Here is an 18462-nt window from a genome sequence, read left to right as displayed (position 1 = left end):
TGCAGCTGGAAGAGCATCCGCTGCATAAACATGCTGGATAAGTTAGCAGTTCATTCAATAAGTTAGTTCATTCTGTTGTGGTGACCTCTGATTAATAAAGGGACTAAGCCAAAAAGAAAATGAATGAATGAATGAATTAATAACTGTTGTTGCATTACAAATAACAACTAAACCATCATTAATAATACAAAAGTAAAGCAAATCAGTGTTTTTATTTGTTAGTGCTGCTGAGTTATAGCTTTTTAAGGATAAGTAGTAGGCACACATACACACTTTCATTTGTGTGTGCGCACACGTGTCAGTGGGGTGCTACACTCTAGCTGTCTCTATGATGCAGAGGGTTATCAGTATCGTTAATGGAGTTCTTAAGGATGTTAATGACTCCCAAAGAGAGCGAGAAAGAGAGAGAAAAGAAAAAAGTGAAAGATGAGAAAGAAAAAGTGTGCTGTTAAATCAGGCTTTTCCTAACTTCTCCCAGGTCAATGTTTTCCATCTGAGTTAACTGAGATTTGAGTCTCTCTCTCTCTCTCTTTCTCTTTCTCTATACCAATGAATCAATCCGGCAATAATGCGTGATTTGAGGAAATGAAATGTTGTTGTTGTTGCTTTTCTCCAGGGTCATCACTCCATCCATCTGTCTCTCCCTCTTCCATTTACTCATATAGTTTTTGCTGTATTTCTATAATTGGTCTTGACAAGTACACAATATGACAAGTGTATTTTCATTGTTTGCTCATAGGAAATATAAGTGATTTTTTTGGATGATTTACATGTTAATTAAGTCATCTTCGCTGGGTTTCTTGATAGCAATGTATCTAGGCTCTTAGGAGCATTGTGTATTTGCAAGGTTACGACCGCACATTCCAATTCCACATGTATTCCCTACTAATTTGTGTAACATGATTGTGTAAGAACTCTTACAGGGTTTAAACTTCACTGTTCAATGGAAGTAGTAACTATTTTTTCCCCAGCATTTCAAGCATATTTTATTTTATCAACTTATTTTAAAATAGTTTCAATCATTAGTTTAGTTCAATGGTTTAACTTTGATATGTCTTTCTGTTTTTGTTTGTTTGTCGTCTTCCCTGTTATATTACAATAAAGTGTTCAAGTAAAATACAGCACAAAACGTTTAATTGAAGAGTTTAGATGCAGAAACCTCTAAAGCTGCAGTCACGCTAGAGCTTGAGCTTGCACAATTTTGTCGTACGGCACTATGAAAAGGGGTGGGATTAAACAAGATGATTAAAAAAAGCAAGCAACTGGTCCATATTTTAAATTCAGGTCACACAGTTTTACAGTTCAGACTTCACCAAGCTTAAACTTTCCAACGCTTCTGCAAAACTTGACAGCGAAACTTTCTGGTCTGGCGCATTTGTGTGCGTATGAACTGAAGTCTATGGGGAGAAAAGTCTAGTGTGACCGCAGCTTAAGTGCCATCAGGAATTTTCTTCTACGATGAGCATTTTTCTCAAACTTTTATATTTATGTTCGGTAATTTCATGGTAAAAGTGATGAAAATAACCTATTCTTTGCTATAAAAGTGAAATTACTGAATCAGAACATAGGACCTTGAGAAAAATACTAATACTAGAAGAAATTTACAGATGGCAAATAGAGGTGTTTGCACCTAAACTCTTCCAAAGCACAAAAACAATCACACACAGACACAAATATAGGGTGACTAATAGAGTATAATGCAAATAACAATTCACAATATACTGACAAACAAGAAGTAAATGAAGTGGTATAAATAGGAAAAAGAAAATGAGTGACAGATGGAACAAGTTAACCCAAATGACCTGTGCTCTTGTGACTGCAAATAAAGTGGACAGAAAAGATTAACTAATAATTTATCTGTATTTACAGTAGAAATTTTGAGGGTAAGGCTGGCCTTATAGTGGATTGAAGAATCCAGACCTGAAAAGGTTGTGATATGTACAGAGTCCAGAGTTGTTTTAAAAACTTTACAAACTTTTTAATCGCAATCAAGACAAGGCTTACTATATGAGGTACTTGAATGCTACACATAATGTTGTCAGATTGGCATAAAGGTAATATTTACATGGGTACCAGCACATGTTGGGATTAAAGGAAATTAAATTGTGTATAATTTAGCAAAGCAAGCCAGTAGCAGGACAGAAGTAGAAATATACATAAAAAATAAGGAAAGCAGAAGCTAAAACAATGATTTGGCAAAAACTATGAAAAAGTGGCTGAAAAGTTGGGTTGAAGAGAAGAAAGGAAAACATATAGTATTCAACAGAAGGTTGGGGTAAGGAGGGCTGTTGAAAGAAATCGTAAGGAAGAAATTATAACTAGGATGATGGTTGCACATTGTAGGTTAAACAAGTACTTGCATGTGATAGGTAAACACATATCTGGAAGGTGTGAATATTTTAATAGTATTGAATCTGTGGAACATGGGGTGCTCAAGTGTAAAAAGTATGACAGTGAAAGGATAAAGTTAAAGAAAAATTTAGGGAAATGGTGTATTAAGGGTGCACACTAAAGGATATACTAGGAAAAACATCAAGAGACATTAAGTCACAGTTATTATATTTCTTAAAAGTTACTGGTTTAGCGAATAGGATATGGAGTGTAATATGGATAGTTATAGTATGAAACGAGTTAAAAGATGGTGGTGAGGGAATACAAAATAATAGGGTACAGTAATTATCCCTGTCCAAATCCAGTCCACACTCCAGTACAGAAGGGGGCGGTAATGCACCTTTAAAGTTGGATGCCAACCATCGTTAAACATCAAAGAAGAAGAAGAAGACAGACTGCAAAGAAAAGCTGATGGTTAGTAGTAATCTGTAACACAGAGAACAGGATGAGAGAGCAGAAACCTCAGGTAAGGTGACAGGAGAACTTTGATTGGCAATATAGTCCAATGACAAGTTTATGTTTAGATTTCTCATATGGAATATAAAATATATCATACATGAAATGTTCACAGCAAAATATAGCAAAAAGTAATTTATTTCAACCACTTGAAATACAAATAAGTACTGATATGTTAAAAAATATTAGCTACATCTGTTTTCAAGCTACGTAAGCTATGATGCCTTTGGGAAACATGGCAGAAGATTAAGATATATCAAGGAAATTAAGATTAAGTTGCACAATCACATTTACTACCTACCTTCAGGAAACACGGCTCTGATTTGTTCAAAATACTGATTCATTCATGAAACAAAGCAAGTTATTTTCATTGTGAATCGGTTACTGATCTGATTTGTTTAAACTGATATAATCAGGCAAATAAGTGATGATCTTTTATCTGTAAATTATTATTTGAATAATTTATTGCTGGGTAGCATGGTGGCTCAGTGGTTAGCACTGTCGCCTCACAGCAAGAAGGCCGTTGGATCGAGTCCGTGCTAGGCCAGTTGGCATTTCAGTGTGGAGTTTGCATGTTCACCCCATGTTCACATGGATTTCCTCTGGGTGCTCCGGTTTCCCCCACAGAACAAAGACATGTGCTATCGGTGAATTGAATATAATAAATTAACCACAGTGTATGAGTGTGAAAGGGTGTTTACCAATGCTGGGTTGCAGCTGGAAGGGCTGCGTACAATCTATGCTGGATTAGTTGTCAGTTAATTCCTCTGAAGAAAGTCCTCACTACTTTAATTTGTTTAATTACATGTTCTTGGGCATTTTAATGCTTCCAAATGGCTTGCTTCATTTAAAAATTTCTTCAGCTAGTTCAGTATGATGCGCTTTACTTTCTACTACGATTTGATTGGACAGAAATCAGAGGATTGATTGTTGTCAACAATCCCCAATGGACAAGAACAGATAAAGTAGTGACTACAGGTCGAAGGAAAGGGTGAAGTAAAAGTACTGATGTAAGGATGGCTAAGTCTTTCCATAATATTAAACCCTGAGAACTGTTATGGAGTTTTACGAGACAAGACCACAAGAATTGTCAGGCAGTAAAACAAAAAACTTTCTAATCTGAGAAGAAGATCAGATAAACCAGTTGTTCAACTGCCTCCATCTCTGTCCTGGACTTTACCTTCTCCAGCAGAGCAGCTCACTCACATTCCACACAGAAGGTCAAAGTTTTTAATATGGTGTATCTTGTGGTTCTATATTCATGTCTGGTATCATTTTAAATGTCTCTGTGTGATTGATAAAGTGATCTCAATTTCACTGTAATATTTAATTTGTATATGTTGATCTGGGTTAAATTAATCTAAATTTAAATTACTATAAATTGGAGTCTATAAAATTAAAATAAATTTTAAACAAATAAAAACATTTATTTTTTTACATGTGCAAAAAAGGCGCACACGTATTTAACCTTCAACCATGCTGTAAGTTCAGTCATAGGCCTAATAGATGGACTTTTAGACCGATACAGCACTAAAAATTTACTCAAGGGAAAGTAAAAGTACTTGTTTTTGAAACTACTAAATTGCAATTTCTGAGGAAAAAAATATATAAAAAAATAAAACTACTTCTTTATAGTCATTTGAGTAATTAAAATTTGGAGGGAAAGAAAGGAAGGAAGGAAAGGAAGGAAGGAAGGAAGGAAGGAAAGTAAGAAAGAAAGAAAGAAAGAAAGAAAGAAAGAAAGGAAGAAAGAAAGAAAAAGAAAGAAAGAAGTGTAGTGGTAAATCAGTCCTTTCCTATTGCACTAGTCATGTTTTCCATCTGAATTAATTCACACACGTACGCAAAAACAATCAAAAAAACAGCTCAACATGGACATCGCTAATCAATACCAGCAAATCAATGCGGCAATAATGTGTGATATGAGGGGATGAAATGTTAGTATGTCTTGCTACTTTCCTCCGGCATCACCTCTCCGTCCATCTGTTTCTCACTCTTCCATTTACTCGCATTGATTTGCTGTATTTCCATAATTGGTCTCTCGGCACATAAACAATATGATGAGTGTATTTTCTATGTTTGCTTATACCTCATATTCAACATTGCAGTCACATTTGCTCTGGTTTTATGTCCGAGGCCATCCAATCGTTACACGCCGGTGTTGGTTTCATTAGGCAAATATCCTTGAGCAGGTATATGTAGGGCAATGAACGCTGGATATGACGGAGATCTATAGCTCATCACTCTGTGTGGTTCTTCCGGAGTTTGAATCGTTGATAAGGAATAATGTGATTGTCATGGGCTGTGCTATCTTTAACGAGCTAGATTTATTGTGCTGGGAGGGAGAGAGGAGGATTCTGGGTAGTTCCGTTAAGAGCTCAAAGTCAATAATGGGAAGGATTTTTAGAGTGAGTCCAGATCTGTCTTTAGTTTGTTTACGTGTCAGATGTGTGGATCTGATGTAGTTGTACCAGCCATTTGTAGTGCAGTTTTGATGTGTTTGTAAATGTTCCTGGAATTAACCACTGGAGGTTTTAATGAGGCAATAATTTAACTTATTTAGAAATGTTGGGGTTTTTGTGCATTTGTGTGCTCAATTTTTTTTATTTATTTATTTATTTAATACTTTTTTCATATTCTAAATTAAACTAAAATCAATAAAAAAAATCTTATGTGTGTGTGTTGTTGCTAAAAAGATGAACACAAAAATGGGTGAATGCATTTTTCATTTTAAATGCAGTGCAAAAGGTTTTTATATTAAATTAAATTAAATTAAACACCCTCTACTGCACGCTTTATGATAGATCTATTAATAATATAATTTTAATATATATTATAAATTTTAAACACATACATATATATATATATATATATATATATATATATATATATATATACACACACATATACACACACACACACACACACACAAACACATATATATATATATATATATATATATATATATATGTATATGTATATATGTGTGTGTGTGTGTGTATATATGTATATATATATATATATATATATATATATATATATATATATATATATATATATATATATATATATACATACATACATATATATACATATATATGTGTGTGTATATATACTAAGCTTAAACGACCTACACATGCTTATTCCGAATATATGTGAAAGACACTTGTCAGATTTTATCTTAGAGAGCAGGCGTGAGGTTTATCTGTGTAGGGCATACTTGTAGGGATGTTACATGGTCATGTGGAGCTTATCCGTGAATCACAGCACATTAACTAGCTGACCAATCAGAGCCTTTTGAGAGCGGGCCTTTCAGAAGACTTGGGAAGTATCGTTTTCATGCTAGTGGAGTAGCTGTAAATAATCAAAGTAAGATTTGTGAAAAAAATATGATTTTCTACAAGTGAAGCATGAGCACACATTGCTTTGCATATTATATACACAACCAAGCCTTAAAATTACACTGTGGACCACCCCTTTAATAAACAATTAAATAATGATTTTTACATAATAGAGAAATCAATCAATTTTGACCCATAGAATGTATTTTAGGCTGTTTCAAACATAAAGAGTTATTAATCAACTTTAGTGCATCGTTTATTATTTTAAAGTTTGCAACAATAGTGGTAATGGAGCTACTATATAATACTGATACATTTCTATAGCCTAAATCATGAGCATTAACGGTGTCAAGGTTAAAACTAAGCTTAAGCTGGGGTCTGTTTCCCTTCTCAATCTGTTTTGTGCAGAATTCAGTATGTGATGTGAGGGTTTGCAGGTATCACAGGTTAGCTTTTCTCATATTAGCGGACAGATAAGGTTCAGTGCCAAAAACGTTCCCAGAGGACAGGACACTCTCAGCACCAGCTCAATGAATCTCACTTACACAGAGGATACAAGTGGGATCTTGTTACCTACAAAATATCTTTCCAATAATAACCAACAAGCTATTTGAATGCAGAGGTTGTAGCATTGCATATGAACTGAACTGTTATTGTTTGTGAATGTGTTGGATAGTATGGCACTGCCTTTTGTAGATATACATGTTAAATTTGATGTACTTCTAAAACAGTGCTATAAGAAAATGCTTTATTACCAAAATATCTCAATTTCCACAGCACCTGGGACTCTCTCTCTATGCCTAAAGCCCTCTCTTTTTCTTTTAAAATGAGCCCACAATCTTTTACTTTAACAGGCTGATATATTTAAACTAAGAACATGGCAAGGAATAGAGTATTCAACAAGGTAAAATGTAGGTTTTTAGTAATATTCAACAAGACAAATTGGTTTAATCCGTTGGGGATTTTGTGGAACTTGAAAAGTGTGCATTGCATATAAGAATAGATCTAGTTAGCTGGAGAAGAGAGTTGAAAAAAAAAGAGAGATTTTTTTGTGACGGAGATGGAGTTATTATATTATCTTGCGCTGATGAATCATGCACAGCAAGACCAGAAACATCCATTTAAAAAAAAGTAAATGGGGTCTATCTCACACTGACTTTAAAACCCTTCTGTTTCAATTATGTTGTGTGACATTTCAGTATGAAAACTAATTGAAAAGAAAAAGAAAAAGCTTTTAAAGTGAGAGGTTGCTGAAAAAAAAGTATATATGGTCAAATTAAGCAAATATATTTATAGTTATAGTTATTAAGTAACTAAAACAGATATAGCATACATTATCTTAAAATGAGAAAAATCTAAGAGATTTTTCACACGACACTTGGCACACAAGACACAATGGCGGTGGCAATCAATGGCTAATTTTTAAGCACAAATGGGTAATTTTAAATTCAAGACTTCATAAAACAGCGAGATGCTAATCGTGACAAAATCAACAGCAACAGAGAATCCGGCAAACATGCGGCCTTATTAATTATTCATGCCTGAATGCATGCTGGGAGCACACGCAGCGTGAAGCTATGTAGATTTTACTTAATTTTTTCGGAAGTCTACTAGAGGCTGTTAATAAATATTATGCATTTATCAATAACACACACACAAAAAAGTTTAAGTAAGCAGCAAGGAATAAGGGATTTTGTTGTGTTGTGAAGAAGTCATGACTGAAGATATGATGCAAAGCTAAATGTATACACAATATTCTCTCTCATGTTAAAATTACTAGAAAATTATAGTATAAATGTGCTACTTTTCATATGTAAATTCTTTAAATGTTATATGGTCTTGTAAATATGGTTCCTAAAAGTGACCAGTTGACCATGATTAGCAATAGTCAACTTGTGAGAGCTTAAATTTGATTTATTATTATTATATAATAGAGCTTAAATTCTTGTGCAGTTTACACTTGTTGATATGTTTAGTTGTGTACATTTGCTATTTTACCCATAATCCATTGTTTGAAATGGTTTGGTCCACCTTTCGCTTCACGAAATTTGGAAAGCAAAAAAAAGAAAGACGGAGCAACACAGTTTTTGACCTTAGTTTATTGTTATGAGGCTGGAGAATTCAGTAAACATCTTTAATTTGAAAGAAACTTTGAATTTATTGCCTCACTGATTTTTTTATTTATTTATTTTTATTCTGATTATACAAATCTACTATATAATAGCCTACTTGTGGTTTTAGTATATTGGTAATAATCTACTTGTGGGGAAAAAAATAAACCTTGGTAAAAATAAATAACAACGAATTGTGCTCATATCACTGTATTAGTTATTGTCAAACACATTAGAATTAGCTGATCTTAAAATGAGTCGCCGCAGTGCTGATCTTTTAACAAATAGTGTAACTATTTCAATTACTTTGTTAATGTAACTGATTACATTTGATTGCTGTATGATTACTTTTCTCAAATTTTAATGAATGATTTCAACAATTAATCTTTTAAAAACATTTCAACCATGCAGTCAGGGTTAACATCGGTACTCAGCACTGATTACTTTCAAAATCCTTCATTAATTGAAATGAGATTACAATAATTACATTTTAAAGAACCACCACAAAATCAGACTTTCACTTTTTTTATTTAAGATATTAAAAAGGTAAAATACAGCTGAAAAATATAGGAATATTTAAATAGCTATGTTACTGTTTTTGAAATAAAATTTAAAAGTACCTTTGGGGGAGTAAAAAACTCTTAAATATCTCTTACAAAATAAATAGATAAACAAAAAAGCATTAGAACTAATGTAAAGAAACAGAACAACATCACTTTAGTTAATGGCCTTTAAAAGGCAGGATGAATCATGCACATCAGAAGCAGTCAAAGATTTACTTTGCAATTAAATTACCTAACATTGTTAGATGTTAAGTGACTAGACCCCAACATTGTAGATGAAGGCTAATAAATGTAAATAACAAAGGTTTTTCAATGCAACACAACAGTATTAAAAGCACCTATGACAAAAATCAACTTTTGTAAGTTGTTTGTAGTCAGATTGGCGTGATAAAATATATCAGCTCTCTGTGATCATCTGCACCTCAAGAATGATTTGTACAAGTTTAAACCTTTTTTTTTTCTTTTCTTTCAAAACAGTGCATGTTTGTAATAAATAAAATAAAATTGTTACATTATTCACCACACCTGCATAAGGTCAATACAATTATAAAAGAAGACGCTTCAATTCTAGTTTGTGGACTTAAATTAGGTTTATTTTATGCCTGATTTTATACCTGTTTATATCTCTTTAGTTATTAAGAGGTGGATGGGGATTAGTTAGCAGGCGTACAGTTTGTTATTTTCTTTGATTTGGCATCACTTATTTTCAGCACAACAGATGTAGTGTATATTAACCTGGATCCTGTCACATTTGGCGTGCAAAGACTGTGCAAAGCTAAACGTGTATGTGTGCGTTCGCACGTTATAATGACATTGTATTTGACTCATCATTGCAGAAAGGCTTGAATTGACTCCACAAGAAATATATCAAATAACATTTAGGAAAGTTCTTATTGTAGTAAGGGAGATCTGCTTCATTCTTGTCTGTCTGTCACTGTGCTGTTTAACTATGTCAAGGCTACACACATCAGGGCAAAACAGAGCAATCTCTATTGCTCTGACATGCACGTGGGAACAGTGGACGGGGAGAACCAGCTCATTTGCTTTAAAGGCACAGGCAACAAAAACAGCTAGAATGCCCTAACAGCTCAAATTTCCCAGATTTAGAAAGCTATAAAAATAATCTGATGGGTATTTTCAGCTGAAACTTCACAGACACATTCTGGAGACACAAAAGACTTATATTAGACTTATAAAGAGGTAAAATAGGTGCCCTTTACTTCATAGGTATCAAACTCGATTTCTGGAGGGCCGCAGCTCTGCACAGTTTTGCTCCAACCCTAATCAAACACAGCTGATGCCACAAATCAGGATGTTCAAGAAATCCAGAAATCGAGTTTGATACCTATGCTTTAATTAAAACTTAAACTCTTTATATGCTTGATTTTTTTCAATGATTGAAGTACTTAATTTCTTCCCTATATAATTTTTATTCTATGCGTATACTGTTATTTGTATCTTAAATGTTTGTGTAGTTTTACTAAGCATAAGTGATATCAACATGTCACCCACTTATCCAGTACTGTTATAGTTTCATGTTACTACCAGCCGTGGTGCACCAGATGAAGTGTTTGCTAAATTGCATAATGATTATTAGCCTGGATCAAAGCGCCTGTTTTGCATGGCGTCGACTACATGCTAATTATCAATATACTCATTAATTACTGCCGTACAAAGCCAAATTAACAATTTGCATGACATTTTCATTAGACACTACTCTATTGATCAGGTGTAAGACACCACCACCAAGTACACTATTTATCTTGCATGTATCCATTGAATACATGCTTTTTAAAGCGTTCATTAGTTCCTCTTGTTAAAAGGCAGAGAAAGTTAAAAAACTGAGTCACCAACCGCAAAGAATGAATCTCATCCCAGTTCACAAGACCTTCATTGATTCCTGTGGGCCGGTGTCATTAGTCAACGTGAATAGCCATGTGTAAATTCCCTGACAGTTTGACTATGGTTTCATTAGAGTGCTGTGTGAATAGAGAGTCTACTCTTCAACATTAACTCTAATTACTCTTTACCCCATATAAAGCAGATAATATGGCTTTCGAGACAAAGGAGAGCTCGGCTAAGGTTCATTTACTCCAGTAGGGTCATCGCTAGAAGACTAGATAAAAACCAACCTTGCAATCTAGGCTAATTGTCATCTTTAAAGATCTCCAGTCAGTCAAGCAGGCTTAGAAAGAGTGTTTAGATAGACACTCATCCAAATAGGTCATCAGTGACAGAAAGGAGTGTAATTCGCAAACCAAGGCCAGATACTTCAATTGCGAGGGAACTTCAGTAACTAGCACCATTTCAGTTCTGCCCCAACTCTTTTTCCTGTCGTTTGACTACATAGTACCCCATATTAAGCAGATAATATGGCTTTCAAGACAAAAGAGAGCTTGCTTAGGGTTTGTTTACTCCAGTCAGATCATAACTAGAAGACTAGATACAGCCTTACAATCTAGTCTAACTGTCACCCTAAAGAATCTCCAGTCAGTCAAGTTGGCTTAGAAAGAGTGTTTAGAAATGTACTCATCCAAATAAGTCATCAATAACAAAAAGTAGTGTAATTCATGAACCGAGGCCAGATACTTCAATCAGGAGAGATCTTCAGTAACTAGTGACATTTCAATCTCGCCCCTACACTTTTCCCTTTATTCTGACTTCTTATTATCCCATATAAAGTGAATAATATGGCTTTTGGGACAAAAGAGAGCCTGACTATGGTTTGTTTACTCCAGTAGGGTCATCGCTAGAAGACTAGATAAAAAACAACTTTGCAATCTAGACTAATTGTCACCCTGAAGGACCTTCAGTAAGTCAAGCAGGCTTAGAAAGAGGGTTTTAGTAACGTACTCATCCAAATAAGTCATCAGTGACAGAAAGGAGTGTAATTCACAAGCCGAGGCCAGATATTTTAATTGGGAGGGAACTTCAATAACAAGCGCCAATTTCAGTTCTGCTCCTACTCTTTTTCCTATGTTTTAACTCCATAGTACCCCATATTAAGCAGATAATATGGCTTTCGAGACGAAGGAGAGCTTGGTTAGTGTTTGTTTACTCCAGTTAGATCATCACTAGAAGACTAGATAAAAACCAACCTTACAATCTAGGCTAATTGTCATCCTTAAGGATCTCCAGTCAGTCAGGTAGGTTTAGAAAGAGTGATTAGATATGTATTCATCCAAATAAGTCATCAGTGACAAAAAGGAGTGTAATTTATAAACCGAGGCCAGATACTTCAATCAGGAGAGAACTTCAGTAACTAGTGACATTTCACTCTCGCCTCTACTCTTATTTTGCCTCTATATTATCCCATATAAAGCAGATAACATGGCTTTCGAGACAAAAGAGAGCCTGACTAAGATATTTTTATTCTAGCAGGGTCATCGCTAGGAGACTAGATAAAACCCTACTGAAAAAAACAGCTTAAACTAGTCTAGGCTGGTTGGCTGGTTTTAGCTGGTCGACCAGGCTGGTTTTAGAGGGGTTTTGGCCATTTCCAGCCTGGTCTTAGCTGGTCAGGCTTAAAACCAGCTTGATCAGCCTAGCCAGGCTGGGAGCCCTGCCAAAACCAGCTATGTCCAGCTTAAACCAAGCTGGTTTTAGCTGGGTTTAGCTGGTCATTTTCCAGCCTGACCAGCTTAGACCAGGCTGAAAATGGCTGGAAACCAGCCTGGAAATGGCTAAAACCCCTCTAAAACCAGCCTGGTCGACCTGCTAAAACCAGCCAACCAGCCTAGGCTGGTTAAAGCTGGATTTTTCAGCAGGGGAACCAACCTTACAATCTAGGCTAATTGTCATCCTGAAGGACTGCCCGTAAGTCAAGCAGGCTTAGAAAGAGTGTTTAGATATGTACTCATCCAAATAAGTCATCAGTGAGAGAAAGATGTGTAATTCACAAACCGAGGCCAGAAACTTCAATTGAGAGGGAACTTCAGTAGCTAGTGCCATTTCAGTCCTGCCCTTACTCTTTTTCCTATCTTCTGACTCTCCTTTTTATGATCAGACGTCCTCAGATCCCGACAGACACTTGTGTTTGTGTGAAGGGTTGAATGTCTAGTCGGTGATGAGTCAGGCACATTAGACAGGCACACAGCAATCAGCCGGATCAGGCTTTCTTTGGATGCCTCAAAAGTAGAGCCTAATTTTCAGATTCCACTCAGGCTGAAAAATGCCTTTGCACTTTTGTAGGCCACTGGTGTATGGACATGAGTGGCGAGAGACTATGCTATGGATGAGTTATATGTAAAAAATAAAAAAAGAAATCCTGCAAATTAGTGCTTCTTTTTCCATTACAGTTGCCATAGTGATAATAGCCTCACTCGACAAATGACCATAGTGTGAAAGTCTAACCTCAGAGTACCAGGTGATCAAACATACATCAGAGTTCTCCATTACTTCCTTTGGGGGAGAAAGGAGGAGGAAAAAAGATCAGGTAAAAATAAAAATTCTGATTTTATTTCTTTTATGGAAAAGATTCACAATTTTTTTTTTAAGAATTGCTTGGCCACATTTTTGTAATAAAATGATCATTGGAGGACTGGCTTTATAAAATTTGTAAAAAAAAAAAAAATAATAAGTGAAGTCAGTTTTATGAATCAGTGCTTATTTTGTGTCACTTTTTTAATGAATATTTTACTTCATAAAAAAAAACTGGTTTGAATGATGAATTCATAAATTTTATTTATTAAATAGCTTTGCTTGGCTCTTGAATCAGAATTCATGAGAAAATTATCAATGCCAGATTTGTGAATGCTTGCCCTTTTGAGTAAAGTATTTTCAGTGAATCATTTGATCCAGTTTGCAAATCTGGTTTCAATGGTCCATTGTTCATAAACTGATGTCATACTGAAAGTATTATCAGTAAATTAATTCATTGAGTGGAAATGAATGGGTTATGAATTAATTTGACTGAAGAGCAAGCTTTTACTCTATGTGATGAGATATGATGAAGTCAGAATTTTTTTTTTTCAATCTGTGTTTCGAGTTAATCTATTCAAAGTCCCCGCTGGCAGGCTGGGGTTTAGAGTCTGCATAAGCTGAGGAACATTGCCAAAGACACGTTACCTTTAAAAATAAACTGCCGATTCGAGTTTAAATCAATGGACATTTTTGCCGGAAAAAACTCTTAAATATTTCATTTGTAACACAACAGAGAAGTATTTTTAAAACCGTGTGGGTTTCCTCCTCCGTCATTAGCTTTCGCTGATTAGGCTGCAATGCATTCTGGGATACAAGTTTGCATAAGTCACCTCTCAAAGCATCCATGGCAAAAGGGGCGGAGCAAGTACACATTCTGGAATTTTATCTGTACCTGGCAGGATGTGAATTTGGAATTTTAACTATACTTTGGCGACGGTTGATGATGTTTATAAGAACTCAAATACTGACAAGAACGCATATTGAGAAACAGCCCTAGTTCACTTGACATCCATACATGATTTAGGGATTGGTACTCTTCTTGATTTCCTTGTAACAGTTCATACAAGTAGCATATGTGTGAACAAATTAGTCTTTTCGAATCAAATAATTTAAAGTAGTAATTTGATCTAGTTCCCAATAAATAAATTGATAGATTCGATTTTTTTATTAAAATCTATGAGGGAAAAACTAATTATTCATTGTTTTGTTTTACAGAGTACATTGTTTTGTTATTTACAGTTGTGTACATCAATACAAGCGTGAGAGGATAATTACATTTTGGCTGAATAATCTCTTTAAAACAGAGGTCTGCTGTTGGTTAACCTATTTTACCACTAGGTTATCAATAGATTTAAAGCAGGTTTGAGACCAGGAGATGGATGTTAATCTATGCACATTGCATTTCATTATCTTTAAAGGGCTCTGATGTGCAATAAGTGTTTATAGACGATCCTCAAAGGATGTTTATCTTGTTGGAGGACGAATTCATTAGGTTTACACTGTGCTTACAGCACCTTCTCGGTCCTGCCGGATTTGGTTTTGCTCTTCTTCACCGCTGCTGTCGTGAATCGGTTGATGTATATCTCTTAAAAAGCGAGCTTATAATTAATTCATGGACTGGGGGAAAAATGGGATGTACAAAATGTTCAGCAAGACACCATCAAAATGAATCGCAAAGCATTTGGGTGAAAGTGAGCTACAGCTTTTCTTCTTCTTCTAATTTTAATTGCTGGCTTCTTTTGGAAACTCTTCGTTGTGTCTATTCCTCTGGTTTCCCCTACCTCTCTCTCTCTCTCTGTTTCGCTCTGATCCTCTTCTCTCCCAGTCGGAGCTGCGGTCGGTGGGACGTGGGTTCATGCTGGACTCAGTTGCCATGGCTTCTCAGCGGCTCTGCTGTGGTTTGTGGTAGGGTATGAGTTAAAAGGTGCTGTAAATCTCTCCTGCAATCAATCCCATGCAATACTAGTAGGAGAGCTCAGCTTTTAACGAAACCCACTCCTCATTCACACCTAGTGATTAAGGGTCGGCTTGATTAGAATTCAGCAAGCAAGGCTCCAGCAGCCCCTCCCTCTCTCTGGATGGCCCCATCAACTCAGTATAATCAGTGTTAAATGTTTCTTGCATGTTTATGGAGATTTGCAGGTTGACAGCAGATTTTCCCTGGCTGCCCGTCCTCAGGCTTCATCTGTTTTAAAATCATTACCCATAGTCACAGGTGAGCAGGATCAAGTGGAACGCCAGGGTTATGCCTGGCTGATCAGGGAATCTCAGCTGGTTTGGCCCGGGTCTTTAGTAGACCACCAAAGTACCACTCTAGAAACGACTGCATATGCATGCAACCTCATAATGTGATTATAATTGGATTTTGGCAGTATTGCTTGTGAGTGTTACTTCATGTAAACGCAATACTTTGATCAAACTAATGTGATTAGGCTCATAATTGGAGAAGCAGTAATCACATTAAAGTATGCTGATTTTAAGGGCAATAAACCAGTATGTAAACACCTTAATCGCATTATTATCAATCTTATCAAAGTGCACATGTTCCCGAACATACAGTATATGGATTATAGATTACAGTATAGCAAGAGTAGATTGCTCCATATCTTCATTCAGAAATGTTGGAAAGAAATAGATGGAGTAATAACAAACCCAATTATAGATGTATTGCAAAGTTTATCACTGCAAAAAAAAAATTGTCAATTGTTTTTTTCTTGTTTCTATTGCAAATATGTAAAAAATCTTTAATCAAGAAGCATTTTCTAGACAAGCAAATATGTGGTTTTGTTTTAAGAAATACTGTCAAAATTAAATGAGCTTTTTTCTTAAAATTAGCTAAATATTTTGCAAATGTTAGCAAAATAACCATATGATGAAGAAAAACATGATTATTTTTCTCATTAATTAATTGATTATTTGTGACATATTATTTCTTAAAACAAGACTCAGTTTTTGCTTGTCTAGAAAATACTTCTTGATTTAAGAATTTTTAAATATTTGGACTACAAACTAGACAAAAAGAAAATGCCTGAAATACATTTTTCATTTATTTTTATGTTTTTGCCATGATCACACTGCCTAACAATCTTTCTAATTGATATTAGGAAATAAATATATATATTTATTTTTTATATATATATATATATATATATATATATATATATATATATATATGTATATATATATATATATATATATATATATATATATATATATATATATATATATATATATATATATATATATATATATATATATATATATATATATTATATATTTTTTTATGATCACAGTGCCTAACAATCTTTCTAATTAATATATTTTGCATTTGATGTAAGAGTGTAACACTATTATTTAGGCTGTGGTGTTTTATTGAATGAATGAACGAACAAATGAATGAATGAATGAATGAATGAATGAATGAATGAATGAATGAATGAATGAACGAATGAATGAATGAATAAATGAATGAACGAACAAAGATGCAACTTTGTTCAATTAAAACAGTTTGTTCATCAATTAAAACAGCCTTGGTGAGCATAACACATTTCTTTTAAACATAAAAACAGAATGTATTGACCCCAAACTTTTGAAAGGTTGTACATCTATAATAAATGTGCAGTAATAAAAAAGTAAATAATCAAACACACAATTGCTTGTAAAAATGTAAAACGCCTCAGATGTCAAGCACATCTGAGGACACCCAAGGCTTTGCTGAATCTTTTCAAAAACGAGGTTACCAGAACAATGGTTTGTTGATGCATATATACAGTACATGCACCTAACAGGATTTTTCCTTAGGAATGTTACAGTTGGGACTCCTTTTTTACCATTTTTCTGTGTAGAATTTCTCCACTGCTTCCCAGTCTTCCTCTTTATCTACAGTGTAGGTACTTTTTATGTGGGGATCTCATGGTTATTTTAAGGATGAGTAGGAATAATGTCAGATTATTCACACACTCAACCTCAAGCAGAGTACAATGTTGTGAATCTATGACTCATCACCATATTTGTTTTCTAACAAACTGAGCATTTAAAATAGATAATATAAATTATTATTATTATTATTATTATTATTATTATTATTATTATTATTATTATTATTATTATTATGTTTTGTTAATATTGAATAATATATTTTTTATTATTTATTTAATCATTTATTTATTTGTTTATTTATAGTAGGTTATTATCATTATGATTATTAAATGTTGTTATTATTATTTATTTATTTATTAATTAATTAATTAATTAATTAATTTATTTATTTATTTATTTATTTATTTATTTATTTATTTATTTATTTATTTATTCATAGTGGATTATTATTATGATTATGATTATTATTATTATTATTATTATTATTATTATTATTATTATTATTATTATTATTGTTGTTGTTGTTGCTGTTATATTAATAAAACAATTGTGATTTTTATTTATGTTATTAATTAATATTTTTGTTATTTATTATTAATGTTATTAATACATTTTTATTTATTAAATAATTTATTTATTTATAGTGGATAAACATAATGTTGCACTTCATTTAGAAATGTGAAGTGCATATTCTTGATTAAACCACAGCCTTTTCAAATTTCCTTATTTAATTTCCACTTTCATATCCATTTCATTTCAGTTTTATCCAGTTTAAAGCAACATGTTTATCACAAAGCATTGACTAACCATAAACGTGTTTATGCAAAGTAATTTGCTTTTCGAAAAAATCCTCCCCATTCCCCCTCTTTATCTACTCCATTCTTTCAGTCTCCCATCCAGTGCTGTGCTTTCCTGTGTGGATCTGGTGGTTATTTTAAGGATGAGTAGGAATAATACCAGACTGTTCTCACACTCGACCTCGAGCAGAACATAATGGAGTGAATCTATCACTCATCACCACCTTTTCTTTTCTCAGACGTATCTCCGCTGCTGGAGCTGATCATTGACGTGTGGCGATTGAAAAAGAACAGGTTCCTCGTGGCTGTAAAGGCGCTCAGGCTTGGATGAGGAAGTGAGAGGAGTAGGAGACCTGCGAGGAAAGCAAAAAGGCCCCGTCATAGCGAGTTAACCGCAGTCAGAAAGTCAGGCGAGGGAGGTTGGGGGATTCGCTTGTTCAGTTTGACGTCACGCAGCAGATTCTGGGAGCCAAAAGTGGACAAAAATGGTAGTATTATAAAA

The 18462-nt window shown here is 34.2% G+C and overlaps 1 protein-coding gene across 7 annotated transcripts in view; it reads left to right on the top strand.

Moving 5' to 3' along the window:
• The window catches only part of sgcz (sarcoglycan zeta), a 506688-nt gene that overhangs the window by 216487 nt on the left and 271739 nt on the right, over nucleotides 1-18462 (top strand). For 4 of the 7 annotated variants that reach the window (XM_073950211.1, XM_073950200.1, XM_073950222.1 and 1 more), the window contains exon 1: nucleotides 2822-2857. The exons of the other annotated variants lie outside the window; for them this stretch is intronic. In XM_073950211.1, the coding sequence (XP_073806312.1) occupies nucleotides 2837-2857 (21 nt within the window). In that variant the 5' untranslated portion in view covers nucleotides 2822-2836. Of the gene's footprint in view, nucleotides 1-2821; nucleotides 2858-18462 lie in introns of those variants that run through there. 7 annotated transcript variants of the gene reach the window in all.

This window comes from Danio rerio, chromosome 1 (genome assembly GCF_049306965.1).
Source record: "Danio rerio strain Tuebingen ecotype United States chromosome 1, GRCz12tu, whole genome shotgun sequence".
Classification (NCBI taxonomy): Eukaryota; Metazoa; Chordata; class Actinopteri; order Cypriniformes; family Danionidae; genus Danio; species Danio rerio.
Note: the sequence above shows the minus strand (reverse complement) of the source record. Positions and strands in the feature narration are given on the sequence as shown.